The following is a 27,751-nucleotide window of genomic DNA, read 5'->3' as shown; positions in this document are numbered from 1 at the left end:
TGACTATATTTTATAATAAAATGAATTGGGCCAAGGATAGAATGGGCTTTTGCAGGAGTTGCTAGGGCATCCTCTGAGGTTTTAAGCATGGCTGACTGATCTTTGGGGAGGTGATAGGATTCAAGAGTTAGTTGGACCAAGTAAATTCTCCTACCCTAAACTTCACAAGGTTGAAAATCCTCCCAATCCTAAACTTCAAAAATCTTGTAACTCTGACACAGAGATGCATGCTTTTTATAAGTGTTGGTCTAGGGCCCTTCTTGGGAGTAGGAATGTAGAACACTTCGGATATACACAGCAGAGTACACTAGATACTAACTGAATTCCCCTAGTAATTGTTACATAAATCTGAATTGGCAATATTTTGGGATTTATGACGAATCTGTAATATTTAAAAACATGATAGGCAAGCCCTTTATTCACTCCATGATCTCAGGTAGAGTGGACTGCTAGAATTTTTATAAACTGAATTTAGAAATGTCATTTTGTCACCAATCTTGCTTTCCACACATAGCTACATCCTCTGTTTCACAGACACAAAAGCCACCTCTCGTGAATCCCCTTAACTTGCCTTCCTTTGACTTGAGCCTTTACATATTTTCTTCACTTCCTCTCCTATTATATAACCCCAGATGAGGTGCACTTGGGTGTCTTTCAATCATATTCTTCTATCTTTCCTCATTTGTTGACATCTGCAAAATAAATCCCATTATTTCCCTTCTCAGCCCCCTCCTCCAGTGTTTAGTCCTACAGCTTCTGGCACATGTAAGGCATCGCACACTACTCTTCGAAGCCTTTTCCTGACCTTGATAAAGGTCACTGGGCATGAATAGTGAAGGACTCATCCCCTACTGGAGAGCCCCCTCTCCTCTAGCTAAGACTGCGTTAACAGCTCAGCTGCTCTTCCTGCTTCTAGCACCTTCCTTCGTCTCTCCCAGCTGCCTTCTCCATGCTGTCAGTGTTTCCTTAGAAAGTCCGAGCAACATTTCTACTGCTCAAAGACCTACCCGCTCCAGAACTCTTCAGTATTGCCAGAAGTTTTAGAAAGCATAGGACGTAGGCAGTGGCACACAGGGCAAGTTTTTACAATGCATTTGAGATGAACTGCAGTTACATAAGGCTCAGGATTGTCTGTAGTAACTTATTTCAGTTTTGATCCTCTTTTGGCCCTTCTGCTGTGTATAAAAAAAGGGTCGGAGTTATGCCAGTGGGTCAGAGCCAGGCCTGTAACCTTCTCTTACCTCCCTTTGCAGTAAGCCAAGAGGCTCAGCTCAGAGTACTGTAGAAGAAACATGGCCAAAACGGAATTTAATGAGGGCTTGGATCTCTGGATTTACTTAAAACAAGTACAGGTTTATTGGTAAGCAAAGTCACAGGAAGTTTCCTTTTCATGTAAAGTCACTGAAGGAAAATAACTGTCAATATTAACAAAATGCTAATAATAATGCAGGTGGCGCAACAATACCAAGGGGGTGCTTGGAAACGGACCTGCAGGCTAAAATCCAGACTCCTAATTTTCACACACAATACCCCCATTTCAGTGTAACCGCCTACCACATCCCTTCTTCCTAAATCCTCCTTGAGGAAGGCAACGCTGCTTTGCTCCTGTATGGTCCCACACCTTCCGCCTTCACACCCTTCCTCACGTCCTTTCAGTCTGGGCAGCCTGGCCTCACTTTCAGCCTTCTGAAGTTCCATTCATTCTGAAGACCCACATCAAACACTTTTCCCCTAAAGGTTTAAATTATAATTGAATGATCTATGTCCTCATCCCTTGATTTTGGTGCTTATTCTCTCTCACATTACAATTTAACAAATTTGTCCTAATATATTGCAAATCTCTAAAGGGCAAAGACTGTATGTTAGTTTTATACCTACATTCCCTACCAAGTAGGGATGTCAGTGTTTGGGTGTATGGGTGTGTATGTGTGAGGTGTGATAGAAATATATGATGCATATTTAAATTTAAAAAATATTACACTAAAAGACAAATTGACATTACCGTTCCTCAAAATATTTTCCCTCACTTCAAACACACTTATGCCACTCTTCTTACTACTTTCTGAATCAGTTCTGGAATTCCTCTCTATGAGGTGTGATCAAAAATACACTGAATGCTGCTACCAAGTGCCGTTCAACAGAAGGCTAGGTTCATAAAATCATTCAGGTGAGTCTTCATCTAGATTGTTCTCCAAATCTAACAGATTCAGTTTCTAGCTCTTCCCCAAAGTTAAAGTGACCACGACAGGCAAATGTTTTGAATCGATTCAAGACATCGAGGCAGCCACGATAGCACAAGGGAAGGTACTCATGAAAGAGAACTTCAAGAATTGCTCCAGGAAATGACAAGAGGATAGGGTACATCTATTTGTGGTAAGGGGGGAGTATTTTTAGGGGGATTAATGTCAATGTGTGTTATACTGTAATAAATTATTTTGATTTAAATATTTATTTGTTTTCAATCTATGCAGATTGGAGAAACATAAGCACGGTGTTTCGTAGCAGTAAGACATGTTTAAAACTATCCCACTGATTTGGAAATATCCTTTAGCAGCACAAAGGAGACTCATTCTCCCTTTGTGCCTAGCAATGATTTTAACAACAGTTAATTAGAAGACTGTTTTTATCAGAATACCAGTAACTAAATACTGAGAATGAGAAACTGTAACACAATGGTAGCTGAAAGGTTGCACTTCTGTAAGTAAAATAAACAAAACAAGACAAAACAAAAAACAAAACCCAGGAAGACTAACTGTAATTGGAATCCAGATAAGCAAATTACAGACACACTCTCTTTGAATGTAATCTAATTTGAACACTAAACCTAGATATTGGTTTGGGTTTTATTTCAAACAATTTCACCGAAATATGCTGATTTACTAATAACCATGTCTCATGATTTCTATCATTCTAACAAAGACAATCTGTAAATGGAAAAATATTATATGCTAAGATCGATAATATCCAGGGCTGTGTGCAAAATAGACTGAGAAGCAGTTCTGACAACTTAAGACTGCACTGGAAAGGTACAAAACTGCAGCATTTAAAACATCAATTCGTTTTAAGGCAGAAATGCAGCTGCAATTTTTAGTCACATCTCAAACTACCTGTCTGGAGTATGAAAAATGCATCCCTCAGAAACAATGAACAAAGGGAATGTTATTCTTACCCAGCTTGAAGGTTTCTATGAAACAAAAGTCCTCAGGGCCAGAGTAGACTCAGCCAAAATGAGCCACATCTACAGCCTGTCTGAGGGATCAAAGAGAATGAACAAGGAGGAAGAAGCTATAGCCTGACCCTAATATGCAATCCTTGCAGGACAAATGTGCCACGGGAGTTCTAGACATCCTATAAAACCTGTTCTGTAAGTGCTTCCCTGGTTTAATATAAACACACCAGCATAACTGTGGACTATCCCAGATATCTGGTATCATAGCAAAATTGTAGTTTCTTCCTTTAGGTTCTTCTAAAGAATAAGTATTATGTTTATGGAAAAGGCTATAAATCTTAAGGGAAACAGCAAGAAAACCTCATGAGAGCTCTTAGCAGACATTCTTACAAGAAAATCCAACAGGACTGATTTTAATCTCTTGTTGGTCAATTTCTCCCAGGTTAAGGCTCCACAGAAGCAGCTCTGCATCTAGAGGCAGAGAGCAGACGGCAAAGGCAATCATGGTATTTTATTACAATATTCCACTACGTAACAGCAATAAAGACTGCTTTACCCTTATAGCTGCCCTGAGAATATGTACCATGGAGCCGCCACTTTATACACGCAGAGCTTAGTTTATACACTCCAGACAGTGATCTTGAAAGATGACTTCAGTGTTTTCCTTGTTAAAGGAGAGGCATCCTGCCAATGCTCAGTGACTACGTTCTGCAGGCTTCAGTTCCAAGTCCACAAGATCGGCTTCTCCACAACTTCTGCAGTAAATTTTTTAACAATTTGGTGTTTATACTTTGTCACCCAAGGTTAATGAAGTTAAAACCAAGCAGACTGCATTCCTCAAGAGATCAGAACAATTCATTCATATCTTACTGCATTAGTATCTTTATTTAGTGACAGAGGAGGTAGATTTATTTAGCTTACATAAAAATGAATTATACAGGCAGGTAGCTAGTCCAAGTCAGAAGAGCTTAGGTTACCTATCAATATGATATTTGTACCTATCATTACTTAAGTAATGTCAGTGTTTGATCACTGGTTACCCTGTTTATATTTGGTCCTAAAGATATACTGGTTATCTAGGAAGGGAGGTTTAACTCCTGATTGAAGCTATGACAAAACATAAACCCACTGTCTGGCCTCAAAAGAAAGTTAGAATACTCCTTATAATATAAAATTGTACTTGAAACGAACTTGGCAAAAATGGTATTATCTTAGGTAGGGGGTTGGCAAATTTGCTCCATATTAGACAGGTGATAAATATTTTAGGCTTTGTAGACTACATGTGGTCTCTGTCACATATTCTTTTTCTCTCCAAAAATTTAGGAAGGTAAAACACTGTTCTGCGCTTGTGAACTTTACCAGAACAAGCTGTGCTACAGACTTGTCCCGTGGGCTACCATTTGCCAACACCTGCCTTAGCAAGCTCAGCACTCCGGAAATAAAAATTCCATGTCCTCAATCCCTGCTATTTGTTTCTACCAAAAACATGATCCATAAGCAACATAATGTCAGGCAAAGATAAAGCCTGATAGAAATCTTAATAAAAAGTAAAACTGGATGAAGAACTATAACAGAAAATTCTTAATTTTACCTTCCAAGTAGCCTACTTGGCCTTGTTTTGGGATGTGGTTACATAAAGTTATTCTTATTTAAGGAAGCTAAACTTGGTGGCTTAATACACACGACTTTTTAATTTGTTTTTTCCCTCCCATACCTTTGGCCATGATAGGCATTCTCTGAAGTTCTACAGACCATAATGAGCAACACATTCATGTGCATTTCTACCACAAGCCATGAATGATTAGTGTGTGTGTGTGTGTGTGTGTGTGTGTGTGTCTCGTGCTGAGGGTTGAACCCAAGGGTTCACATGAGCTAGGCAAGCATTTTCCCAATGATCTACAAGTCCTTTTTATAATTTTATCTTGAGATGTGGTCCTGTGAAGTCATCCAGGCTGGCCTCAGACTTGCGATCCTTCTGCCTCAGCCTCTGTAATAGCTGGGGTGACTGGTGTGCACTGCTGGCCCCAGCTGCCTACTGCTACTAACGAGGCTTCAGGGAAGAACTCATGAAATGAAATGCATAACAGGACTCAAGGTGAACAGCCAAGGGACTAACAGCAGTAATCTCTGACATGGACATTCATGAAAGGAAAGGTGGAATACTGCCTTGGGAGCACTCACACTTGTCTGTATATTTCTCTCCACTTTTGACTCTGTCACTGAAGTCATCACAGAATGAGGCCCCTCTGCCCTCCATTGGTAAATCCCAACAGTGACTGCAGCCATATTGTTGCTGAAAGCTTGTGAAGCAACACCCAGCATAGGAACCTGAGACGCTCTGTCTGGGTCTGCATGCTGCAGCAGAGCAAAGGAAACACTCCCCAGCTGGACACAGAGAAAGGTGTGGAGGAGTGCTGCTCCACACCTGTCACGTTTGGGAGAGGCCTTTCACCCAGCAGTCCAGCGCATTGAGGAGGTTTTAGATTTCCAAGATCAACATGACTGCAGCCTTCAAATATTCAGCAGGTGCTATTTTTGCCACTGTTTCACAGAAATTTTAAATTAACATAGAACTCCTCATTAACCTGTGCTAACTTACTAAATCATAAAACTCTAATTACTTGCAAATGAACTAGTTTCTAGACTATGACAAAGATGCTACAATTTTTCTAACATTTGTCACATATTATTCTTGCTAGTGTTACTCTTCATAAAAACTGTAGAGTTGGATTTTAGCACATTACATCTCTCATTAGGTTTTAATAACCTGCCTTCTACTGTTGTACTTGATGGATACACATTTGTGCAGAAACATTCATTCTGCAAATGCTTATAAAGGTGCAGCAGGTGACCTTGAGATCGGCCTCATAGATGACTTGTACAGTTTTAGCTGACTAAGATATTAAAGGACTCTGGGCTGTGGGGAGATCAAGATGGTCCCTGATACTGTCTGTACCACTGAGGAGCTGGACTTACAGTCTTTGTACCTTTATTTAAACAAGGTGTAAGGCATTGTAGGCATTCAAAACCAGAGAAAAAACACATCTAACCCAACTAGGATCATGTACTTTTTAATGTACAATACCACTAACTACTGACTATGATAAGACTTCCTGGTACTTTTACATACCACATGAAACCTCTTTACCTTCATTCCTTTTCCCATGCAACCATTCAGCATCACACATCTATTCTAGTACCTGCCCCATCAAAATTAAAGCCAATAGCCTTGATAGGATTGAAAGAATAGAGATCCTAAGATAAAGTAGACAAATGGGACATGAGAGGAGGAACAAAAGCTATTAACATATAAAAATGTAGAATCTCTAGACAGGAACAGAAAACAAGGCAGGATGGCTTCTTACTTCAGACACCTCTGAACTTCTTAGCGCCCACTAAAAATACACTATGTCAGTTTTGTTTGTGGTTCGGTAGTATTTCAGTTATATCTACTATATCTTCTTTATTCATTTGTCTATTCAGGGCTTCTAGGTTGATTCCAATACTTTAGTTATGATGACCAGTACAACAATAAATATGGGTGTGCAGACATCTCTTTGATATGCTGGAGGACACTGTATTAAGTGAAGTGAGTCACACAAAAGCACAAATACCACATGTTCTCTCTCCTGTGAGACTGAAAAAACATCAGTGTGAATAAAAAATAATGACTACTTTGGGCTGAGAATAGTGGAAGGCAAAGGAGGAGAAAGGGAAGTTAAGTAATGAGCCACAAAACATAGAATAAATTCTAGGGTTTTATTGAGGTGACTACACTCTATACCCTGTTAGATATTTTATGAATAACTAGAAGAAGGGAGCTCCAGAGTTCCAAAATAAGGACAAGAGGATGGAATTGTTCAATACCCTGATTTGATCAGTATATTATATATATATATATATAAAGCAAAAATATCATATGGAATCTAATATGTAGAATTATTAAATGTTAATTAAAAATTTAGAAAAATTTTCTAGAGATAGAAATGTTAAGTACACTGATTTGATCATTACACATTGTATATGTATATGCATGCATGTGTGTATGTATGAATCAAATTAAAACACACCACTCCAAAATGCGTATAATGATAATAAATTTTAAAAACAAAATGAAATCACTTTACTAAATAGGAAGAAGCAGCTGGGCATGGTGGTGCATGCCTGTAATCCCAGCACTTGGGAGGCTGAGGAAGGTGGATCATTGTGAGTTCAAGACCAGCCTGGGCTACAAAGTGAGTTTAAGGCCAGCCTGAACTGCATAGTGAGACCCTGTCTCAAAAAGAAAAAGGAAAAAAGAAAAAAAAAAAAAAAAGGAAGAAGCAATTCTGGGTTTCAGCACTATAAATAAATAAATAAATGCATGGCAGAAGAACTACTATAATAATAACACTAGTGGACATAAGAAATTTATCTACTTTCATACATAAGAGCAAATTAGAGATTCTAAGGACACTGCTAATACAGTACTACTTAAAACTCTTCTCTGTGTCCATGACTGAACCAAAATAATACTAAGTGAACCTCTAGGAAGAGTCTCCATAGATGTCCAGCATAGTCCCACTTTTGTTCAAAAATTGATTATCACTAATATATTTAATCACATAAAATACTGAGAATCATTTTAACAAAACACGAAAGTCACTGAATGTAACTTTTCACTATGATAACCAACACAGAAGTTATTTTTCACTAATCTGTTTAGATCTTAGTACTTTATGGATTACTTCATGGCTTTCACATTTATAAACCATGATTCTTACATGAAGTTTCAAAAGAGGCTCTAAAGCTGCCACATCTAATACCAAGAATGTGTAGAAACTTCTTTTTAAATTGTATTTTATTCTGTTAGAATACTAAATACAATTCAATAAACTGAAACAGTATACTTTGTTTTACACAAAAAGGTTTTAGACAAGGATCTGACAGGAGGAGACCTGGGAGCAAAGACACTAAGCAGTCATTATTCAAATAACTTTTGCCTCCTGAGCAACTGTGGCATCAACAATACTGCATGTCAAAATTAGATGCCACAGGCCCCTGTGAGTTGTGCAAAGGAATACTGTCACGGGGACACAAAGCACTTTACGAACAGTTAAACAGCAGTAACCTGGTTGGGCACTCTACTGACAGAGGATCATTCTTCCAAAGTCATGACAGTGGACTGTCATAAAGTCTAACACAGTCCCACAAAGGGGAAGGAGGTTTTTCACAGTGTCTGGATATATCCCCGGAACATTATAAAAGTTTGCTTTTGGTCATGAAGAAAGGTAGGGACAAGTGAAAACAAGCTATTGTCTTAACTGGGGGAGAAATAATAAAGAATCTTAAATAATTCCAAGTAGGCGAGTCAGGAACATCTTCACCCTAAGTAAGAAAATGACAAATACTCTCTGGGCCTCATTCCTTAGAGTTACTATGATCATGAAAGCAATGAAGAACAGGAAAGATTTTTAAGTAGAGTTTAAAAAATAACCTCCTTTGCTCCTTCTCCTCTTCCTTGTTACTAGCAAATAGCTGAAAGACTTCAGGGTAGCCAGAAGAAGCATGTAAAGGATAGAATTTAATGACAGAAAAAGTTTCTTCGGAGAGTCTCATCTACAGGAGAAACATGACTGTTTTGTTTTGTTTTTTCTTGTTTGGTTTTAGAAGGCATGACAAGACTGAGTTACAGAAAGGCAAGTCTGCAGGGCTTTAGTCCATTAAACACACACACACACACACACACACACACACACACAAGTAATGAAGACACAAGCCCCAGAAAATATTTTGCAATCATGTATTAAGGCTTATATCTAGACCTCCTCACATAGCCACAGGCTCTTACAGGTGGACCCTTTGGGAGATGACTGGATTATGGGTGTGTGATACTGAATTAGTCCATTGATGGCTTTATAGCTGGGTCAGTCTGATGTTAATGGAAGGTGAAACCTAGTGGGAAGAGGTGACTTATTATGCCAATATATATTCTTCATCCTCCCTTAATGCCTCACTCACTGCTTCCTACCGGACATTAACTGTGAGATAAGTTCCTAACATGGACCCACGGCCTAGTGAGTTCTAATAACACTAGCAAGCCTATTAACATGGACTAAGACTTTAAAAGTTGAACATTATACAAAGAGGCAGATTTTTCATCAAATATCCAAAATCTGTACAGTCTATTGTAGCAAAAGCATTTTTTGTCTTGACTCATTTGTTCTTTTAATGAAACTTGAAGAAAATATCTAAAATAAAGGTATAAAGGGGCTGGGGATTTAGCTCAGCGGCAAAAGCGCCTGCCTGGCAAGCGCAACGTCATAAGTTCGGTTCCCGGTACTGGAGAAAAACCAATACAGCAAAAAAAAAAAAAAAAGTAAATAAATAAATAAAAGGTATAAAATTCAAAAAGAAATAGAACGCAGAAAATCCTGTGGACAAGTAGAAAACGTTTGAGGTTTCTTCAGTCATGCCCTATTTATGTCCAAGAAATGTATTAATCTTCTTAAAGACAGAATGACTCAAACAGTAGGGCATTTTCATTTAGATGTTATAGTCTTTCTTTGTATCTGGCACAGGGGTTCTGAAGCTGTACTGAATGACTATGCTGTCCAAGACTGACTGGTATTCTAGGTGGACAATTCCAGAGTTCTCAAACTGGAAAACATTTGGGACTCCATTTCATAAAACCTGGATATCCACATGGATGTCAGGAGGGCCAGACTGTCATGAACTATGATATCAGGCTGGAATCCATTAAAATTAGATACCTAAACTGTTTCATTTTTTAGTTTTTCCTGCTTGAATATAATCACTGCTGGTTCTGTCAACCTGCATCCTTCAAACCAGCATCTCAAAGCCCTTTGCCACAGATATTATTCTCCATCGTTTCCTGAGGAGGTACACCAGAAAACACGACACATCATCAGAATGATGAGACAGTTGAGCTTCAAAGAGTATTGGTTCTTCTTTCCATAAGACTTACAGACCCATGTATTTGGGAAACATTATAGTACACATTGATGCTCTGCAAGTCATAGATGCATGATGAAGGCTTCCAAAGTGTCAACTTTCACAAGTACAACTTGAAACGGCTCACTTTAAAGTTGTGACTCATTTATGAGCCTGAATATTCTATATCTGTGTGTGTGAATCACACCTTGGAAGTGTAAGTTTACAACGTATTATATTACCCTCAACTACGAATTACAAATCCATTGATGAAATGCTTAGAGTTTACTTAGGAACACCTGAAACCTGAAGTGGTCAGAAATAATTGAATTACCCAGGATACTATAATAAATCAAGATCTCAGCAGGATATGTTTGCCTAGCATTGTGATGCATATTTTATGATTATTTTTACAACTATGAAGAAACTTGATCACAAGTAACATGTTTCAAATTTAAGCAAATCAGCAGGAAATAGGCATCACTAGTGATCACCTTGAAAAGGAACAGGCCACCGAGTTCCTGAAAATACAAAATAAAATATGGAGAACAGACCAGGAAAATGAGCTAGTGTTCTAAAATGTAACTCCCCATTTCACATCTTCCTACACTGACCCTACATCAATCACAAAAACAAACAGAACAAGTAAGATGTCCAGATGCCACTTATCCCTTCCTCCCTGAAAAACTGGCCTACGATATACAGAAAGAAAAATGTTTTTGAAATGAGAAATGTGAAAATTAGAGTCATTTATGCACTTCAAATGGAGTTTATTACATTTTGAAACTTGAAGTTCTGCTTTATTGAAAAATATGTTCTAAATAGAATAAATATATACAATTTTAAAGGAATAAACTACTATCAAGTCACAAAAAGGTAATTACTAATGCATCAATTTCCTAGATGTAAATAAATACCATTCTATTTTTGTTTTATTGGTTCTCTGGAACAAAAGTATTAATTTTTAACTCAGTATATATAAAACTAAAATGTATCCAGGACCCATATTACATTGAAAGTAGGATCCCAAATCACGGGTCTTCTATAAATTGGTGCAAAGAGAATGAAAATGTATCTAGTAACAAAACAGGATATTCTTTTTGTTTGTTTTTTTGTTTTCCTTCCGGTACTGGGAATTGAACTCATGACCTTGCACTTGCCAGGTAGGCGCTGTGCCACTGAGCTAAATCACCAGCCCCCAAAACAGGATATAGTTATCCTACAAGAGTTTCTATTAGGAACTCATTCATAACACTGATGTCAGAAGACATACTCAATCCTTGTACTTACCACAGGTATTTTATTTGAAACATATATTGTATATATTTTTATTATGATGCATGATTTGACTATAATATTCCATAACATACATATAACAATGTATGTTTGAACTACATTTAAGAAATCATCTTCAAAGTAACTGAAAACACAAAAAATACAATGCAAAAAAGTGTTAGTGTGAGGCAAACGCAATAACCACTACACTATGAGAACTAAAAGAGTATTAGTGACCAAGTCAAAACAAAAACAAAAACAAAACCTAGAGTCTAACTGGTTTCTCTGATAGAAGAAATAAAACATACTTACTCTTAAGTTACTGAAGAGTAGATTCTAAATACAATTAAATCGAGGCCTCTATTTGTCAGGTTATCATTGATAACTTAAAAAATAAATACCAGGTGTTTTGGGCATGGTAGTTTTTAATCCTTTTATGCCTAGTGTTCCATTTTTGGAGCAACACACAAGGATAGAACATAATAAAATTTTTCTCTTCAAATTTTTGTTCCTTGAATTTTTTTATGTAACATGTATAAATTTCATATAAAAGTTCAAAAAATTATAACTTTTGGCTTAAATGGGTTTAATAATGCAATTTATTTTTAATCCATCTATACTGCAGTTTAGATTAGTACAATCTAGTCTAAAGCAAGGTCCATTTTTGCTTCTCCACTTATTTCACTTCCAAAACCAGCAAAACATTTTTAAGGTATTTTCCAAAAACTTTTCCTCTCAATGCATAGTTAAGGTATATTTAAATACCTAGAGACATGAAACAATGAGAAAAATAACAGTCAGTTTATTTGACAACTAATGTCTTAACTAAAAAAATCTCTTCCAGTGACAGAAACATTACTTGGCATCTCCAGTTTATTAGGGATTGGCAATATTTGCTTTTCTGCTCGCAAACACTGCCAACAAAATTCCTAGTTCAACTCTTCCCTCTTGCTCCCTCTCTACCACCAACTCAGCACCTCCCCAACATCACACAATTTGTGGCTAAAAGAAAAAGAATATATGGAACATAGAAACATTTTTACAGTCCCTAATTGCACAGAGTAAGTTAGAATTCCTTTCTCTCTGAAATTTCAGTAATAACATGTTGAGTGTGTATCCCAGAAGATCTGTCCAAATAAATACTACTTTCTCCTCTTAGAAATTCCTGTTGTGAATTCACATATTAAATCCTCTCAGAACCTTCTGAGTGAAAAAGAAACAAAATACTTTACTTTATGGAACATAGCGCTGGCCTACAGTATACAGTTCTACCCTTATAAAACAGCTACAAACTTTCTGAGGATCAGTGTCCAGAAGACACTTGGGTTAAACGGCCCCCAAATTTCTTTACAAGACCAGAGAGGCCTTGAAGGTGCAAGTCAAGATCAGCTAATTCCCAATTCACCTCAAACTCTGGGGTTCAGGTCTCTTCTAAGACATAAATATCCCTGACTTTTCTCTTAATACATCCTGATTAAACGCCTTGCTACAGGTCCCCTGAAAAGATCCCTGAGCAGCGCAAAGCCACACTTATCAGAGTGCTTCAGAAGAGAACATTCTTCCTAGGCTTGAAGTCCAACTCCACATAGGCCAGACTGGAACCAGAGAGCATGTAGATCATGTGGTCTGGTCCAGGAATGCTGCTAACAATTGGAGGCCACAGAAATCATGCTAGGATCCTGATACTTTGCTTCCTCCTATCATTCACCTATTCATTCATTCATTTATTCATTCATGCTCTTTCTTACACACACACATATTGATATATACACACATAAAGTATTTAAAATTATACACGTTTATAAATGCAAATATAAATATACATATTGTATATAAAACATACAAATAAATAAATCAGAGGTGCAGGATATAGGGGTGTGGGAGAGGCCACAAAGAATACTGCCTTCTATAAGATGGCTTCCCTATTAGTAGAGAACATTTTTCAAGAAACTTCTAGAAATTCTGTGCTTGGTAGGACAGGGAAAGTTCTGTGAAAAAAAAAAAAAAATTTCTCCAAAAAGCTTTTTGCCTCTTCTGAAGCTTAAAACATTCTGAGAACTCTTCTGATTAATGAAAAAGTGAATTTTTATCGGGTATGACTCTCTCTTTAATACAGAAAGCACACTTATATGGAACTAAGTTGGAACTTGTAGGGGTCAGTGAAAGCCATCCTGCAAGCCAAATAAATAGAGGTATGTGTTGTACGATGTCTTGTGAACTTCACAAAAGACAGACAGAAAAGAAGCAGGGAGAGAAGGAGAAAAGGGAGACAGGCGAGAGCAGAGAGGGGAGAGGGACAAAGGCAGCAAAACACAGACATTTCGGGAAGTCTAAGTTGCTGGTGACATCATGTTCAAAACCGAAACTCTGTGGGAAAACATTTTTCTTCAACTAAATCTTTGTACCTTAAAGGTACAATTTGGAGATTTTGAGCAACATAATGGGAAGTTCAATGAAAATCAAGTGTGGAAAATATACTAGCACAGTACTGGGTAGTGACTTCTTTTTCCATACACATTTGTCTAATTATACAGTGTTATACTTGAAAAGGGAAGTCTTATCAAGATTGAGTGCAAAAGAAGAATCCAAGGCAAGAAGTAAGATAGGCGTCCCGATGTCACTCAACCTGTAAAGCACAAAAATGCAACTCAGCCTCAAGTCCCAACCCTGACTCTGGGCTCTGTCCCTTGCCCACAGTCCACAAACTTGTTGATTAGTCCCCTTACATTATGGCTGACTACAGGCTCTCATCTTGCTATGAAGTGAACAATTTTCACTTTTTATTGCGATATGAAAACAAGAATGCTCTTTCTAATCTGAGCATGTTAAGAAAACATGTATCCTTTGTGCTATGATTTTCTATATTCAGCGACAATAGGTTTAAGCCAGCTAAGATGAAATCTTTTTTAAAAGAAAACATGGCATCTGTACCACTCTGAGATCATTTTAATTGGGCTCTGGGGAGCAGAGGCACCAGAGACCACCCATGTACATACTGCTAAACTGCTTTTACATCCACTGTTAGTACTGCTAGGCATACATTTCAACTCAGTCTAGCTTTATATTAAATAGGTATGTCAACTGAAGTTTTTTGTATTTATTCTTCAAACTTTATAGGTACATCTGCTGCAGAAAATATCAGAAGCCTGTAAATATCATGACTGCAAGGAAACAAAGCATTAACATAAGGAGTCTACCTTTCTTTAAAAAGAACACTTTAATCCCTCAAATGCCATATTTATGCAGAGAAGTTCTAAAAAAGGTTCAGATGCATGCTATTGAAAACAAGTCACTGAAAAATTTCCACCAAAAGCTGGTGGGGCTCAACAAACATACTGCATCGGCTTCTTCCCCTAATTCCTTTTAAATGACAATAAAAATAAAAAATAAAAACAAAAAATGACAATAATAAGTTTTAAACAAATAAAAATATATAAAGCCATAAAGACAAAATAAGTGACAAAATGGTTTTTAAAAAAAGCCAAAAAGCTGATTTTTCACGGATTTACCTGATTCAAAAAAGTAGAATTCTATACCAACATTGTTGAAAACTTAAGTATTGAGAACCAAATCTCCCTTCTTCTTACCCAGACCAAGGTCAGTCAGTACCAGTACTCCTGCAGGTAGGGGTAATGTCAGAACTTTAAAAGGGAGGGCAGGTTTAAAGACTGCAAAGAAATCTGACATCTACAATCTGCTTTTTACTCTCTGCATTGTTTTTCTTTGCTAACTTGGCACAAGTCCAGAGATTTATCATCTAGATGATACAGGTCTGTGGACTGAATGTAGGGCATCTCACCCTGAGGAGAGTGGCACTATTGAACTGGAAGCAGGAAAATAACTAAAGGCTTGTATATTAACTGTCGAGACCTAATTTTTTTGTCCAGCTTGTCATTTGCCAGAAAACTACCACTTAGTTCCTGCCTTCATGGCAGGCTGATAGAAAAGACTTCCCATGGGCTAGACTGATTTCCAAAGAAAACAGAAAATATGCTAAAGTACTGAAACTGATGCTTTATACTAAACGCCTAAGTCACCCGTACAGGAATGTGAGAGCTGGCAAGTTCTGGGTATGTAAACCGAGTTTTCAATCAGCTCTTCAGTGCCTCACTCCTCAGTATGACTAGGTGTTCCAGAACATCTCAACATTTAAGGAAAATTTCTAAAAGAGAAACTTCTCAAAATAATGAGTAAAACGCATATTTGGGGGAAAAAATATACAAAAGAACCAGAGAAATCCAACAGTATAAACAAATGAGCATTCAGGAATCAAAAATTAAACATTGCAAATACTATGTAATATACAGGAATGCAAATCTCAAAAGAAAGCATAAAAGATAAAATTGAGGTTGTTTTCTAATCTACAGAACAAAAACAGAGAAAATAACAGAGAAAGAACTTAAGAAAATTAGAGCATATGGGGAAATCTATTACCCACATAATAAAAAGAAGCATTAAGTAATATTTTTAAATTTCCGAGGAAGACTGAACAGGCTTGCTAAATTCCAGTGGCACGGACTAAAACAAAGGCACCCCAAGAAAGATCCTTACACAATTTTAGAAAACCAATCCTTAGTGCAGAAAAGGAGCAAAATGAAAATGGTACTGGGTTGTTGGACTTTGGGCACCAGAGGACAACAAAGCTTTCAATATTCTGCAGGAAAATGATTTCTACTCTACAGTTTTATATGTATCCAGATTACTAATTAGGCATGAGAAAAAATAAATACTGCCTCATCATTAAGGTCTCAAAAATTCTCTCTCACATATAGTACCTTTGCTTAGCAACTACTGGCAGTTGGATTTGCCAAACTGAAGGAGGAAATGAAGAAAGACAGCAGAATAACATTGAAGGAATAGAGTACCCAACATAAAAATGAGGCAAAGATACTCTGAACATGTGGAAGACCAGAAGTTTCCAAGAGCTATTTCTTCAAGTTGAAAATAACTGTTTAACATACTGGAATAGAGAAAAGGATATTTATATAATGTGTGAGAAGTTAGAGATAGGTATACATAAAAAACAAAGAAAAAAATAAGAAAACTAAGGAATAAAAAGTGAGAAATTATTCATTCCAAAGAAAATAAAAAGATGTGTAAAAAGGAAAAATTATGATACACTGTATTGTTTAACTTCAAATGCAGTTTACATAGTCAAAACAGTAGCAGCACAATTTGTTATAGCTAAATCTTGGAAACAACCCAGATGCCCATCCACTGAGGAATGGATAAAAAAGGTGTGGTATTTTTATACAATGGAGTATTACTCAGCTATTAAAAAATATAAACTCAAGGCTTTTGCAGGTACATGGATGCAACTAGAGACCATACTCATAAGTGAAATAAATCGGACCCACATGTGTAAACATCATATTGTCTCCTTGGTGTAGGAACCTGAAAGACTAGGTAAAACTCAAAACGTATAGTAGATGATAGAAAAGGGAAAGAAATTGCTCAAAGGAAATAATGACTGGGATGAGGTAAAAAAGAAAAAAGGAAGAAGGAAGGCGTAACATAAAAATATATATGAATAGCTGCGATGACTGTATTGCTGATGTCTGATGGTGTACTGAAATGAACAGTTAATGCTCACAATTTTTTATGTTCTGATGGACTTTGCATGCTTGTGTCTGGTGGTCTGAGCAACTGATTTGAAGGTAACAATATGCAATGGAATTACAATGGTGAACTACCATCTTGTCTAGTGAAACTCTATTATCTCTACTGTTTTATTGAAGAATTATTTTCTTATTCTCTTTAATGGTTTGAGAAATCTTTCATTCTTACATCTGATAATCTGGGCAATGTAGTTGAGGATAGCAATATGCAATGTAACAACCACTGTTGATTTGTATTAATTTGTCTTGAAACCCTGTATCACTTTTAATATTCTTGCTTTGATTTGTTTATGTTCATGATACTGGTATGCTGCTACTGTTCTATTTTTCTGTTTGTTTGTGTCTCATGTACTACTCTCTTTAAAATAAAAAAAAAAGAAAAAAAACTATAAATATGTGGAAACACAAGTTACTGATTCTTGGGATCTCTAATTTACTGGGAAGATGTGGAGATGAAAAAGGTTGTTGGGATGGACTGAGGTGATAAAAGGCTGAATATGAGTGAGGGAAATAAAACTAACATCCCAATTGCCACAATAGGAAGTCAGTAAGTAGCTCTAAAAACAGAAAAGTCTGAATGAAGCAAGATGAGCAATTTTACTGAGAAATATGAAAAATAATCACCAAAGGAACAGTTAAAATAATTTTAAATGATCATTGCCAAAAAGCAGGAATGGAGTGGAGGATGTTATGGGTTTATTTTGCAGGAGCAGGGGAAGAGCAACAATTCTCATACAGACTTTTCCCCTTTAAACTATTTAAGCATTTAACTTTGATTTTCACACAGTAAGTTTTTACAAAAAACTAAGTTTTTACTAGTTACTACAATGGCCAACACTTTGGAACATTCAACAGTCCTATAAACCTCGGTCCTTCTTGATACTAATACACCTGGAATCTTCTCAACCAATGTCAGAAAGCACACTCCATACCCCGTTGTGATATAGCTCTTCCTGCTTGGGTCACTTATAAATCTATATTTGCTAGTTAAAAGGCAAAGTGAACATTATTGGTGCTGTAACTGATTAATGCCTATTTAGTGAGCAGCTCCGAAAACCTGATGTCTTTTTAGCTCTAGACTTGAGCTCTTTAGACAGTGAAACAAGCACACACTACCTCTTTTTACTAATTCCCAAAAGTTCAATAAAAACTCCTGGATACACACACATAAGCTTCTTACCAAGAAATAATGAGAACACTATTATAAATTCACATTAAAATCAACAAACCACTTTAAGACTGTCCCTACAATTCAGACACCTTACATCAACACCTTTTAAGGGGATTTTGGTCTCAACAATAATCAATGCCTATAACCAATCAAGCACAGAAATGACTCCTTAATTGACATTTCCAATAGAAGACTCCAGGACAAATCTCAGTCTCTAAATGAGGGCACACATTGTGAAGCCTATCCTCTATTGAAAATTGATCAAGCTGGAAAGAAAAACACAATGGTGAAGGAATCCGGGCAAGAAACTTGAGGAAAGCTTTGTTGTATTTATTTAAAACAGACTTGTCAGAGAATCCAAACTTTCAGGAATAAGGTACATAGTCTAAAATGCATTCTTTCTCCCCATTCTGAAGACACTCTGTGGCAAATTACGTTCTCAGGAAAAGAAAGAAACTTACCTTTCACAAGCTCGGACAGTCCATGCGGCAATTATCCATAATGAGATACTAAAAACCAAGAGCACAGTTCCTGGGCATATAGTCATTAAAGTCTTCATAACAAAACGTGTATTGAAGTTTATCTTATTAAGTGCTCCAATGCTTCTAGAGGAGGCATCAGTGAACAGTTTGCTATGTAAAAGCATGACTCTGGCAATCAGGTAGAGTCTTAAGAACATTGGTATAGATAAAATAATGTCCACATCAGCAGTGGTAGTGGAAGGGGTATAGGAGAAGGCAAGCCGGGCCGTCCATGTGAACGTGTAATTCCCAGGTATGGGATGAATAGCACACACCAGTATTTCCAAGCAGATGAAGAAAATACGCTCATAAGTCATGGCTATTCTCCAGTCATCTGCTCCATTGTCCACCATGAATAACTGAAAAAATAAAGTAGAAAATCAGCTTCAGTATGGCATGAATGGTCTATCAGTGTTACGCAGATCTTAACAAGACACAGATGACTTTTAGCAATCACGGCAAGCTAAAGGGCAGAAATTCTCAACCCTAGCTAGGTACACTGGTTTCTTTTAAAAAAGGATATTGATATCAAAGGGAAACTTCATTTTGTTCATAATCCTGACAGAGAAGTAACATCATTTTAAAATAAGGGGTGTGGGCCTATCAATAACGAAACCCCCTCAGAGAAAGTGAAAACAGACTGGCCTTGTAACAAACTGTCCTCTTTAAAAGACTGGATTTAAACCACGATAAAATTCTAACTATTTACAATGAACTCTATTTAGGGTGCCTCTCAAATCTGTTAGTTATATCTTTTAATGCAACAACATGTGAGTGTTCTATAAGAAATCTTACTCAGCCTCTGAGAAAATTACAAGAGACCAGAGAAAAATGTGGCAGGCACATTTGTTCCAGCTTCCTTACTACTATTCAATTTTCTATCTCTTTTCTTCTATTCTCCAATTGCTTTGTTTGAATTATTAATTCATTTGCAATCTTTCTTTCATAAAGATTCCTCTTTCCTATTTCTGTCACTCTTATACCACACAATTAAGGAAAATAAACTGAGAGAGAATACAGAACAAATGTTTCTCTGTCTTCCTTGGCAGTTTGTAAACAAGTCTACCAGGCGCTAGCAGTCCATAAATAACCAGCAGCACTTGGAAATATGTGGTATCTTTTCTGGCTTTCACGATGACTTGTGAGGGCTACTGGCATTTAGGGCCAGGAAGCCATGGGTGCCAACCACACTGCAGTGCTGGAGTCCCACGCACCAGGGAGACCTGTCTGCCCAGAATGCCAATAATGCTCCCCCACTGAGGAAGACGTCACGTTCTCTGCCTTCTGCTCTGTAGCCAGCTCAAGCAGGAAGCCTGAGATGTAACAGCCTAAATGAGAACAGTATATTCCCAGGTAAGAAAATCACGATGAGGCAGGAGGAGCAGATTCACACATGGCTGGATTCTGTGTGCACTGCCCTTCCAGAGTCAGGAGAGCACCTACGCCCCACTTGGATGATGCAAATCCACATTCTTTCTTAATTATTCTGTAGTTGACAGCTACTTCCCAGCATATTATTAAAGCTGGTTGCTACCTCAGTGTTACTTTGCAGAGATAGGAATTTGTGGGCAAAAACTGTCACTTCTTTCTGGTACTTCAGGGAGATGGAGAAGGAGCATAATCTCATCAAAACCAGAGCAGAATTGTGATTGTCTACTCTCTTCAGCAAACTTGGCTCTGAAAAACTCAGCAGTTTGTAAAAGTCAAATCCAGCTTCAAACAGGCTTAGAATCACCAAGACTCCAAAGGGACAAAAGAAGTACAGCAGGTTCTGAGTACACGAGTGGCTCCCCACTATGAGCAAAAGCAGGACAAATGCAGGGTAAGTTCCTTTCCAATTAATGAGGAAAGAAGTGTCCACGTGTATGTGCACTTGACATGCCGCTTACTCTAGTCTCCTGCCTCCCCAAGACCGCCCTCCTGCCGTCAATCAAAATGCCCTAGCTCCTTGGACCTCACAGGACTCTTCTCAGCCCCCTTTTCATCACTGTTACTTTCCAGCAAGGCTGTTCTCTCTATTGAGGTACCTGGCTTCACTTCTAAGCTCACCGCTATTTTTGCAGCTTCTGCGGGACCTGCCTAGGTAACACCCAATCTGGAGCTGGGTTTCCAGGCTGCTAAACCCCGAGTGTGATCCATGATTGTTCTGTTGTCTCCATAATATATTTCCCTCCAGGGTCACCTCTGTTTCCCTCACTTTGCACCCCTTTTCCTCCATTGGAGTAAACACCCTCTATTGCATACTTTAGCCACAGGCATACCTATATCTCTAAGCTTTTCTCTTTATTTTCCTTTTCTTTTGCTTCACATCTCTAAAGCACCGTTACACTAAGACCCAGGGCCAGTGAACCGGAAGCCTTCTGCTTGTGCTTCCTCCCTCTCAGCAGGGTACACAAACAAGGTCAAACCACTATCACTCACGAAAAACAAAACAAAACAAAAACAAAATCAAACCAAAAAAAGCAGCGGCAACAACCAAACCAGAAACAGATGCAAGCCCCGCCTGGCATGGTCTACCCCAGGATGTTGGTGTCTCACTTCTTCCTGTAGATGCTGCCACCATCAGCCCACCAACACTATTCTTATAAAGGTCACTGAAGATAGCTTTATGATGAAATCCAATCGGCCTGTCATTTCCCTTGGCTTCATGCCATGTTGCTTTTATCATCTGCTGCCACCCTCAATGATCTCAGGTCTCTTTCCCCACTTTGGAGTTACTCTCCTACAGTTCACCCTTAACTCTTCTCTAACTCTGCACCCTCCTTGCTGAGCTCATCCTTACTCTCCAGTGGCAGAGTCCTCCTTTTGGAGACTATATTCCACCCCCAGTGACCTCTTTAAAATGCAAACTGCATAATCCCATTACCTTCAAGATTAAAACTATCCAAAATCTCACTATAGCTCAGTGGCACAAACACCTGCCTGGCAAGCGCAAAGTCCTGAGCTTTGATACTTGGTACAAAAAAAAAATCTCTGCTTCATGGGTAAAGTCCATTCTACACCCACAGCAGACAAGGCACTGTGCAAACTACTAACTACTACTACCTACATTTCTCTATGACTGCAGATTTCCGAACACACTATCCTAATCCTGTTTCTGGGTCTTCTTGCTTCTGGCGTATGGCCTGGAAAGTCTCCATCTAGCAAACTCTTGTTCCTTCCAGACTTCGTATCACCTTCCTTAGAGTCACTGACTTATCCAAGTCTCAATGTACACTCCTTTGTTCCACCATGATCCTTGTATGTGGTTATGCTGTCACAGAAGACAAAAGGATTTCTTTATAAAATTGTCACTCTTGTCTCTGAGGCTCCTCGAGAACAGAAACCACAGGTAACCGGCAAAGGATAATCAATGCTTGTTACAGGAGCTGATATTTCTCAGTTACTAATGACTATCCCAATCAATGGTTGTCTTGATGGTCATTAACTATGCTCATGGAAGATAAGACTATTGAAGTAAAATGCAAGTAAATCTGCATTTTTCAAATTTATAATTAATATGTACTTCTAAACAATAGCTCATCACAGCAGCAGTTGTATAATTCACAGAAAATCTATATAACTTTCTTCTTTGTTATCCTCTCTAGAAACATGTTCTAGTTCACCGTTTCCTTTTGCCACGGGACATTTCAACACCTGAAAGTATTTTATTTTTGGTTTTGTTTTATACCAGCATATGTTTAAATGTTAAGCTGAGGAAGAAGTGTTTTATTCTGCTTGCCACATGATCCCCACCCAAAACACTGCTTATCTGTTTAAACGCTTATGTAATAAATGCCCCAAATACAAAGCACTACGCATCAGTGCTATGCTACATGTAATAAGACTTGTGATAGACACGGTCTGTCCACTGGAACTAACTTTAACTAGAAAAGAAAGACCAAGCCAAGAAAGCCTACCTGAAGCAATTTAATAAAGTAACCATGATTTTGGACATTGCTATGGAGGAAATAAATGAGAGGTGAAATGGAAAACATCTTTTGCAGATGGGAAGGAGACCAAGAGCTGGAGTGAGGGAGAGGAGGATAAGAGAGTGAAAAACAGAAGATGTGTTAATGTGCACGCACCAAGTCCCCAAGATGAGTATAATCACTGTGTACTACAAATATATACTAATATGAATTAAAGTTTAAAAAACAGAGCATAAAAGTTGACATGACAGCAAACATGGTTATCAAGGAAGACTTCTAAAGATGCACCATTTATAAAGCAAGTCCTGTATAACAACAAACAGTCACACAGAGAAATAACAGCTAGACAAATAACATCCTGAGCAGAGAAATAGCAAATATAAATGCCCTGGGCTTTATAAAGGTTTGAATGCTTACATGAACAAAGAAACACCATTATGGCTAAAACTTAAGGGTCAGGGGGCAAAGTGAAACAGGATGGGTCTGAAGAGACAAACTAGGACTGGGTGTGCAGGACTTGCTGGCCATGGTACCCAGTGGGGGTTGCATTCCAAGGGCAGAGAGAAGCACTGCAGGGCATGAGGCAGAGAACTGATGTGACTTATAGTTTAAAGGACTCTGCTGCACTGGTACAGGAAACCAGAGTGGAGAGAAGCCAGAATGGAAGGATACAAGTTATGCCATTCTACTGACTGAACTGGACGCCCTGCGCCCTGGGCCAGGTATTTTTATGGGAATGGAGGCAGTGGGTATACTGGACAGAAAATGTGGGGATCTTGTTAGGATCTGTAAATGTACTGAATGTGAGAGCAATAAAAGAGAGAAAACACTCACAGATATTTATTGAGTTTCTATCCTCAAGAGTGGATAATAGTGTCATTTCCTGAGAACAGTTCCCAGGCCCCAGGGGATGAAGGAGGTAAAAAAGTGAAAGGCTCTATTTTGGCCACCAATATCTGAGTATATAGATCCAAGTAGCTAGTAAGATGTATAAATCTCACCAAAACGTCTGGATTACTGAAATAAATTTGAGAATGGGAGGCATCAGTGTGCAAGTAGTTTTATGAGATCAAAGGAAAAATTAGAGAAAGCGCAGAGAAAAGGACAGGACAGTGCTCCTGGGCAAGTTCTACAGGACCTGGAACATGGAGGGCAGCTGAAAATTCAAGCCATAGGAGGAAAAGAAATTCAGCCATTTATGAAGCAGGAGAAAAAAAGTGTCATCCTAGGATGCCAGGTGTCAATTACAAACTGTAAATACTAATTACCAGATTTAGAGATGTGTTAATATACTCAGTATTCTGTATAGATGGTGAAAACATTCTAAATATCACATTCAACATCTCCTTCAGGGTCAAATATTAAAGTCCAGTTGGAGAAATACACTGTTATATTCCATATCGCCTCTATAGCATGTACAATCTATTTTGATTTCACTTGTAAGGGAGTTAAAGTAATCAGAAGAACAGATATTAAAGCATATCTACTGTTATTTTTCATTCTGATATTCTTAAGGAAGACCTGAGGGCAAGAGTCTGACAGTTTAATCTGCTTTAATTCTAGAGCCATGGATAACAGTCTTTAACAGAGGTCTCAAGTAACGTGCCGGTGTAACACAGAACATGCCTTTGGAATATACCCATCACAAGCATCAATTTTCCAGGATAACGATTTTACATGTGTTCAGATAACCACAACTGTCAAAGATTAACTGGCAAAGAAAGTCTTCAGTGGAAAAGGTGTGGAGTTAGTGGCTGGAGCCTGTGGCATGATCAGGTCCCTGCTGGCAAGGGACTCAGCTCAGCTCAGAAGCCCCACCTGCCCTCTGCAGACTGCTCCTCTCCATGAATCTGCAAGCTCCTGCGATCTGGGCATTATCTTTCACACCTTGGGTTTGCTTTCTACAAGGATGTGGGGCACCACTCCACACAAAACTGAGGCTTAAAAGATATGCACTGAATGCTGGAATTTTCATCATGTGTTTAAGAAATTTAGGCACAGGAGAATAGGAAAATTCTGAGCAGGAAGACTAACAGGGTAGAAGCAGCCATAATTGATTTTAAGACAGATTAATAATTAAAATCAGGTGGTGCTGGTGCATAAACTAACCGAGGGGCCAAGGGAACAGAACAGAAAGTCCAAACTACACCTGACAGCCTGGGGATTTAATAATATTACGGAGGGAGACTCAATACTAGTGGGAAAGATTCAGTTTATTGAAAAATGATTTGGAAACAACTACATAGTCATCTTGTGAAAAGTAAAGTTGAACCTAGGCTTCACACCCAAAATAAAGTACCAAAAAATTTCTGAGTATGAAAGACAGAGATACAAAAATGAAGCTATTATCATTCTGTAACCTCAGAGAAAGAAAAGCCTGACACAAACCTCAGATTCTTCAAAGACTGATAACTTGACTCCATCAAACTGTTAATTTTTGCTCCTGATAAAAATCATGATCAACAGACTAGACAAACACCAAACAATGGTGAAAGCGTTCATAATAACTATCACGTACGGCTCATTTCCCTAATATTAAAAGTGTCTACATATTCGTAAGAAACAGCACAATAGAAAAATGAACAAAAGATACACCATTGAAAAGGAAATTAAAATTGTTCTTAAACTTTTTTTTTTTGGTACTGGGAACTGAACTCAGGACCTTGCGCTTGTCAGGTAGGCGCTTGTACCACTGAGCTATATCCCTAGCCCCTAAACATTTTTTAAAAAGATGCCTAACCTCACTGATAGGCAAAGAGATACCTTTTCAACTTGGACAAAAGACTGAAAGTAGCACAGCATGCTACACCACTGAGGACGTAAGGAAGCAGTGCTCACACGCTGCAGCTGGGAGTGTAAACTGGCCCCTCTCTTGAGAGGGCCATGGATCACGCAGGTTAAAAATGCACGTCCCCTTCCATCACGCAATTCCATGTCCTTAGAATAAAACTCCTTATATCAGTGTACTCGCACAAGCTGTGAAAAACAGTGAACATATATGGTTTTTACAATACTGCTTTTCTGCTAAAGATGAAAAATAATCTGAAAATCAAATAAAGAAATAGATTGAGGAAATTTTGGATCTACCCAAAATGGAATAGTATGCCACTGAAAAAAAATACAAGGAAATGGTGTGTACTACTAAAGAGAGTAGGAAAGTAAGCTTAAAATAAATTTGTACACTTATTTAAAGGGGGAAAATTTTACCTGCATGAAAGATCTCTGAAAGAGGAGTCTAGAATCTTAATAGCAAGAACAATTCAAGAGAGGTGAACTGAAGGGCTGAGAGCTAGAAATAGAAATGAAGCTTCACTAAATAGATTTGAATACTTTTTATTTTGGAATCATGTGAATAAAATTAATAAAAAAGGATGCCTATAATCCCAGCAGTCAAGAGGCTGAGGCAGGTGGATCACCATGAGTTCAAAGCCAGCCTAGGCTATATAAGTGAGACTCTTTCTCAAAAAAATAAAAAAAGAAAGGGAAAATGAGAATGAGGTTATTGGACATTCAAATACTTTCTAACAAACAGTCTACGTGAGCAAAACTGCATAACTAGAAAGTAGTAACTAACTTAACAAACTATAGACCTAATGCAAACACATGAATCCAATTCATAGCTAAAATATTCTGCTCACCAAGGCAAAACTTTGAACCATTACATTACATAACTGTTTTCAACAGCATGAACAAAACTAAAGATTTCTCGGTTAACCTTTAAACCAAATATTCAACAAAAATAAGCTTTTTAAAAATCTACTTGTTGAATGCTTCTATCTATAAAGTCCTGTTAGTACAAAGACTAGAAAGCCTCTCAGTGTTTGAGGGGGGAAAAAAGCAACATAAAAGAGTCATTTCTGTTTGTATTGATATTTATATCGAAATTGTAGGGTGAGGTGTGACGTTGCAGAAATACAACTATAGAGGAGAGGTCAACAGAGGCTACACCAGAGAATACCGCTCGGGGTTATTCCCACATTACCACACTGGCTGCGTGGACTCTTCGTGTAACTCATTACTCTGGACTGCTCTGTTTAGCTTAGCATTTCAGGTACAATGACCTCAAACAAAAATACACCGGAATAATTCATCCAAAAAAGAACAGTCTTCTCTAGAAACTAGGTTTTGGATATAATACAGTGAAAAACTCATGACAGAGGCAAGATAAATAATGAAGCGATTTTTCTTTTTAGCTTTTTAAAACTTTTGTTTATTAGTACACGTGTGTAGTACGTAATGCTTGTGCTCCTTGTGTTGGTACATGTACATAACATATCTTAATTCCTTTCTTTAATCCCCTTTCCCTTCCCTCTTTCCCACCTTACCTCTGTCCCTCTACCCATCTCTTGATCCCCTTCCTTTTTATTTTCTTTGTACACGTTCACTGTACAGAATGTTTATATTTCTTGTCTGGAGTTTGTACATGTATATAACATCTCCCAATTCCTTTTTATTTTTCTACTTAAGGTATTACCAAGACTCAACTAACAAGCAAGTTAGACCACAGGGCCAATCACAGTCTAGGTCAAAGGAAAAATGGGCCAGAAGGGAAGACTTCTCTATGGTCTTGCTGGGATTTTTTTTCCTCCAAGATCCTCAGCTCAGAACCACGGAAGAAAACAAACAGACACTAAAGGTATGTTCAGAACGCACCACTCCTGAGCAAAACTCAGAAGAAATCAGCAAATCTGATGGTTGTCGTACCTCACCATCCATCCTGTGGCTTTTCCTTTCTTTATTTCTTCATGCTGCTCTGAAATTTTTCTGCATCCAAGAAGAAAATTTTGAAAACTACCTCAGTAAACTATTAATTGCTAAAATGCCAACTCCTCTCTAGGAGAAAAGTATAGAGACAAAAACTTGCTGCAATGTAGGAAACTAAGGCTCAGATCTGAGATACACCACAAACTTGTTTACAAGACCTTGGGAAGTCATTTAACAAGGGTGACTTATTTCCATCATCTGTAAAATATGAATAATGTTATTTTCTATATCTAAAACTAGTTGTAATGATGAGCACACATCTTCTGTTGTGGCCAGTACTATTATATGACTAATACCATTCTCACCCTTCTCTTCTGCTCGTCTCCCTGACAGAAATAGCTAGTTTCCCAGACTCCTTTGCAGCTATATATGTTCCTGTGATGCAGTTC

At 37.9% G+C, this 27,751-nt stretch overlaps 1 protein-coding gene and 1 long non-coding RNA gene across 3 annotated transcripts in view; both read right to left on the bottom strand.

Moving 5' to 3' along the window:
* Window positions 1-1,109, bottom strand: part of LOC102020530 — a 2,955-nt gene extending 1,846 nt beyond the window's left edge. The window contains exon 1 of the long non-coding RNA XR_259730.2: window positions 1,008-1,109. This is a non-coding gene — a long non-coding RNA (uncharacterized LOC102020530). The remainder of the gene's footprint in view (window positions 1-1,007) is intronic.
* Kcnn2 (potassium channel, calcium activated intermediate/small conductance subfamily N alpha, member 2) overlaps window positions 1-27,751 on the bottom strand; it is a 142,669-nt gene that overhangs the window by 82,059 nt on the left and 32,859 nt on the right. For both annotated transcript variants that reach the window (XM_013506903.1, XM_013506905.1), the window contains exon 4: window positions 18,628-19,046. In XM_013506903.1, the coding sequence (XP_013362357.1) occupies window positions 18,628-19,046 (419 nt within the window). The remainder of the gene's footprint in view (window positions 1-18,627; window positions 19,047-27,751) is intronic.

The sequence above is a fragment of the Chinchilla lanigera genome, unplaced genomic scaffold (genome assembly GCF_000276665.1).
Source record: "Chinchilla lanigera isolate Chin_1 unplaced genomic scaffold, ChiLan1.0 scaffold00007, whole genome shotgun sequence".
Taxonomy (NCBI): domain Eukaryota; kingdom Metazoa; phylum Chordata; class Mammalia; order Rodentia; family Chinchillidae; genus Chinchilla; species Chinchilla lanigera.
This window is presented reverse-complemented; position numbering and strand designations above follow the sequence as displayed.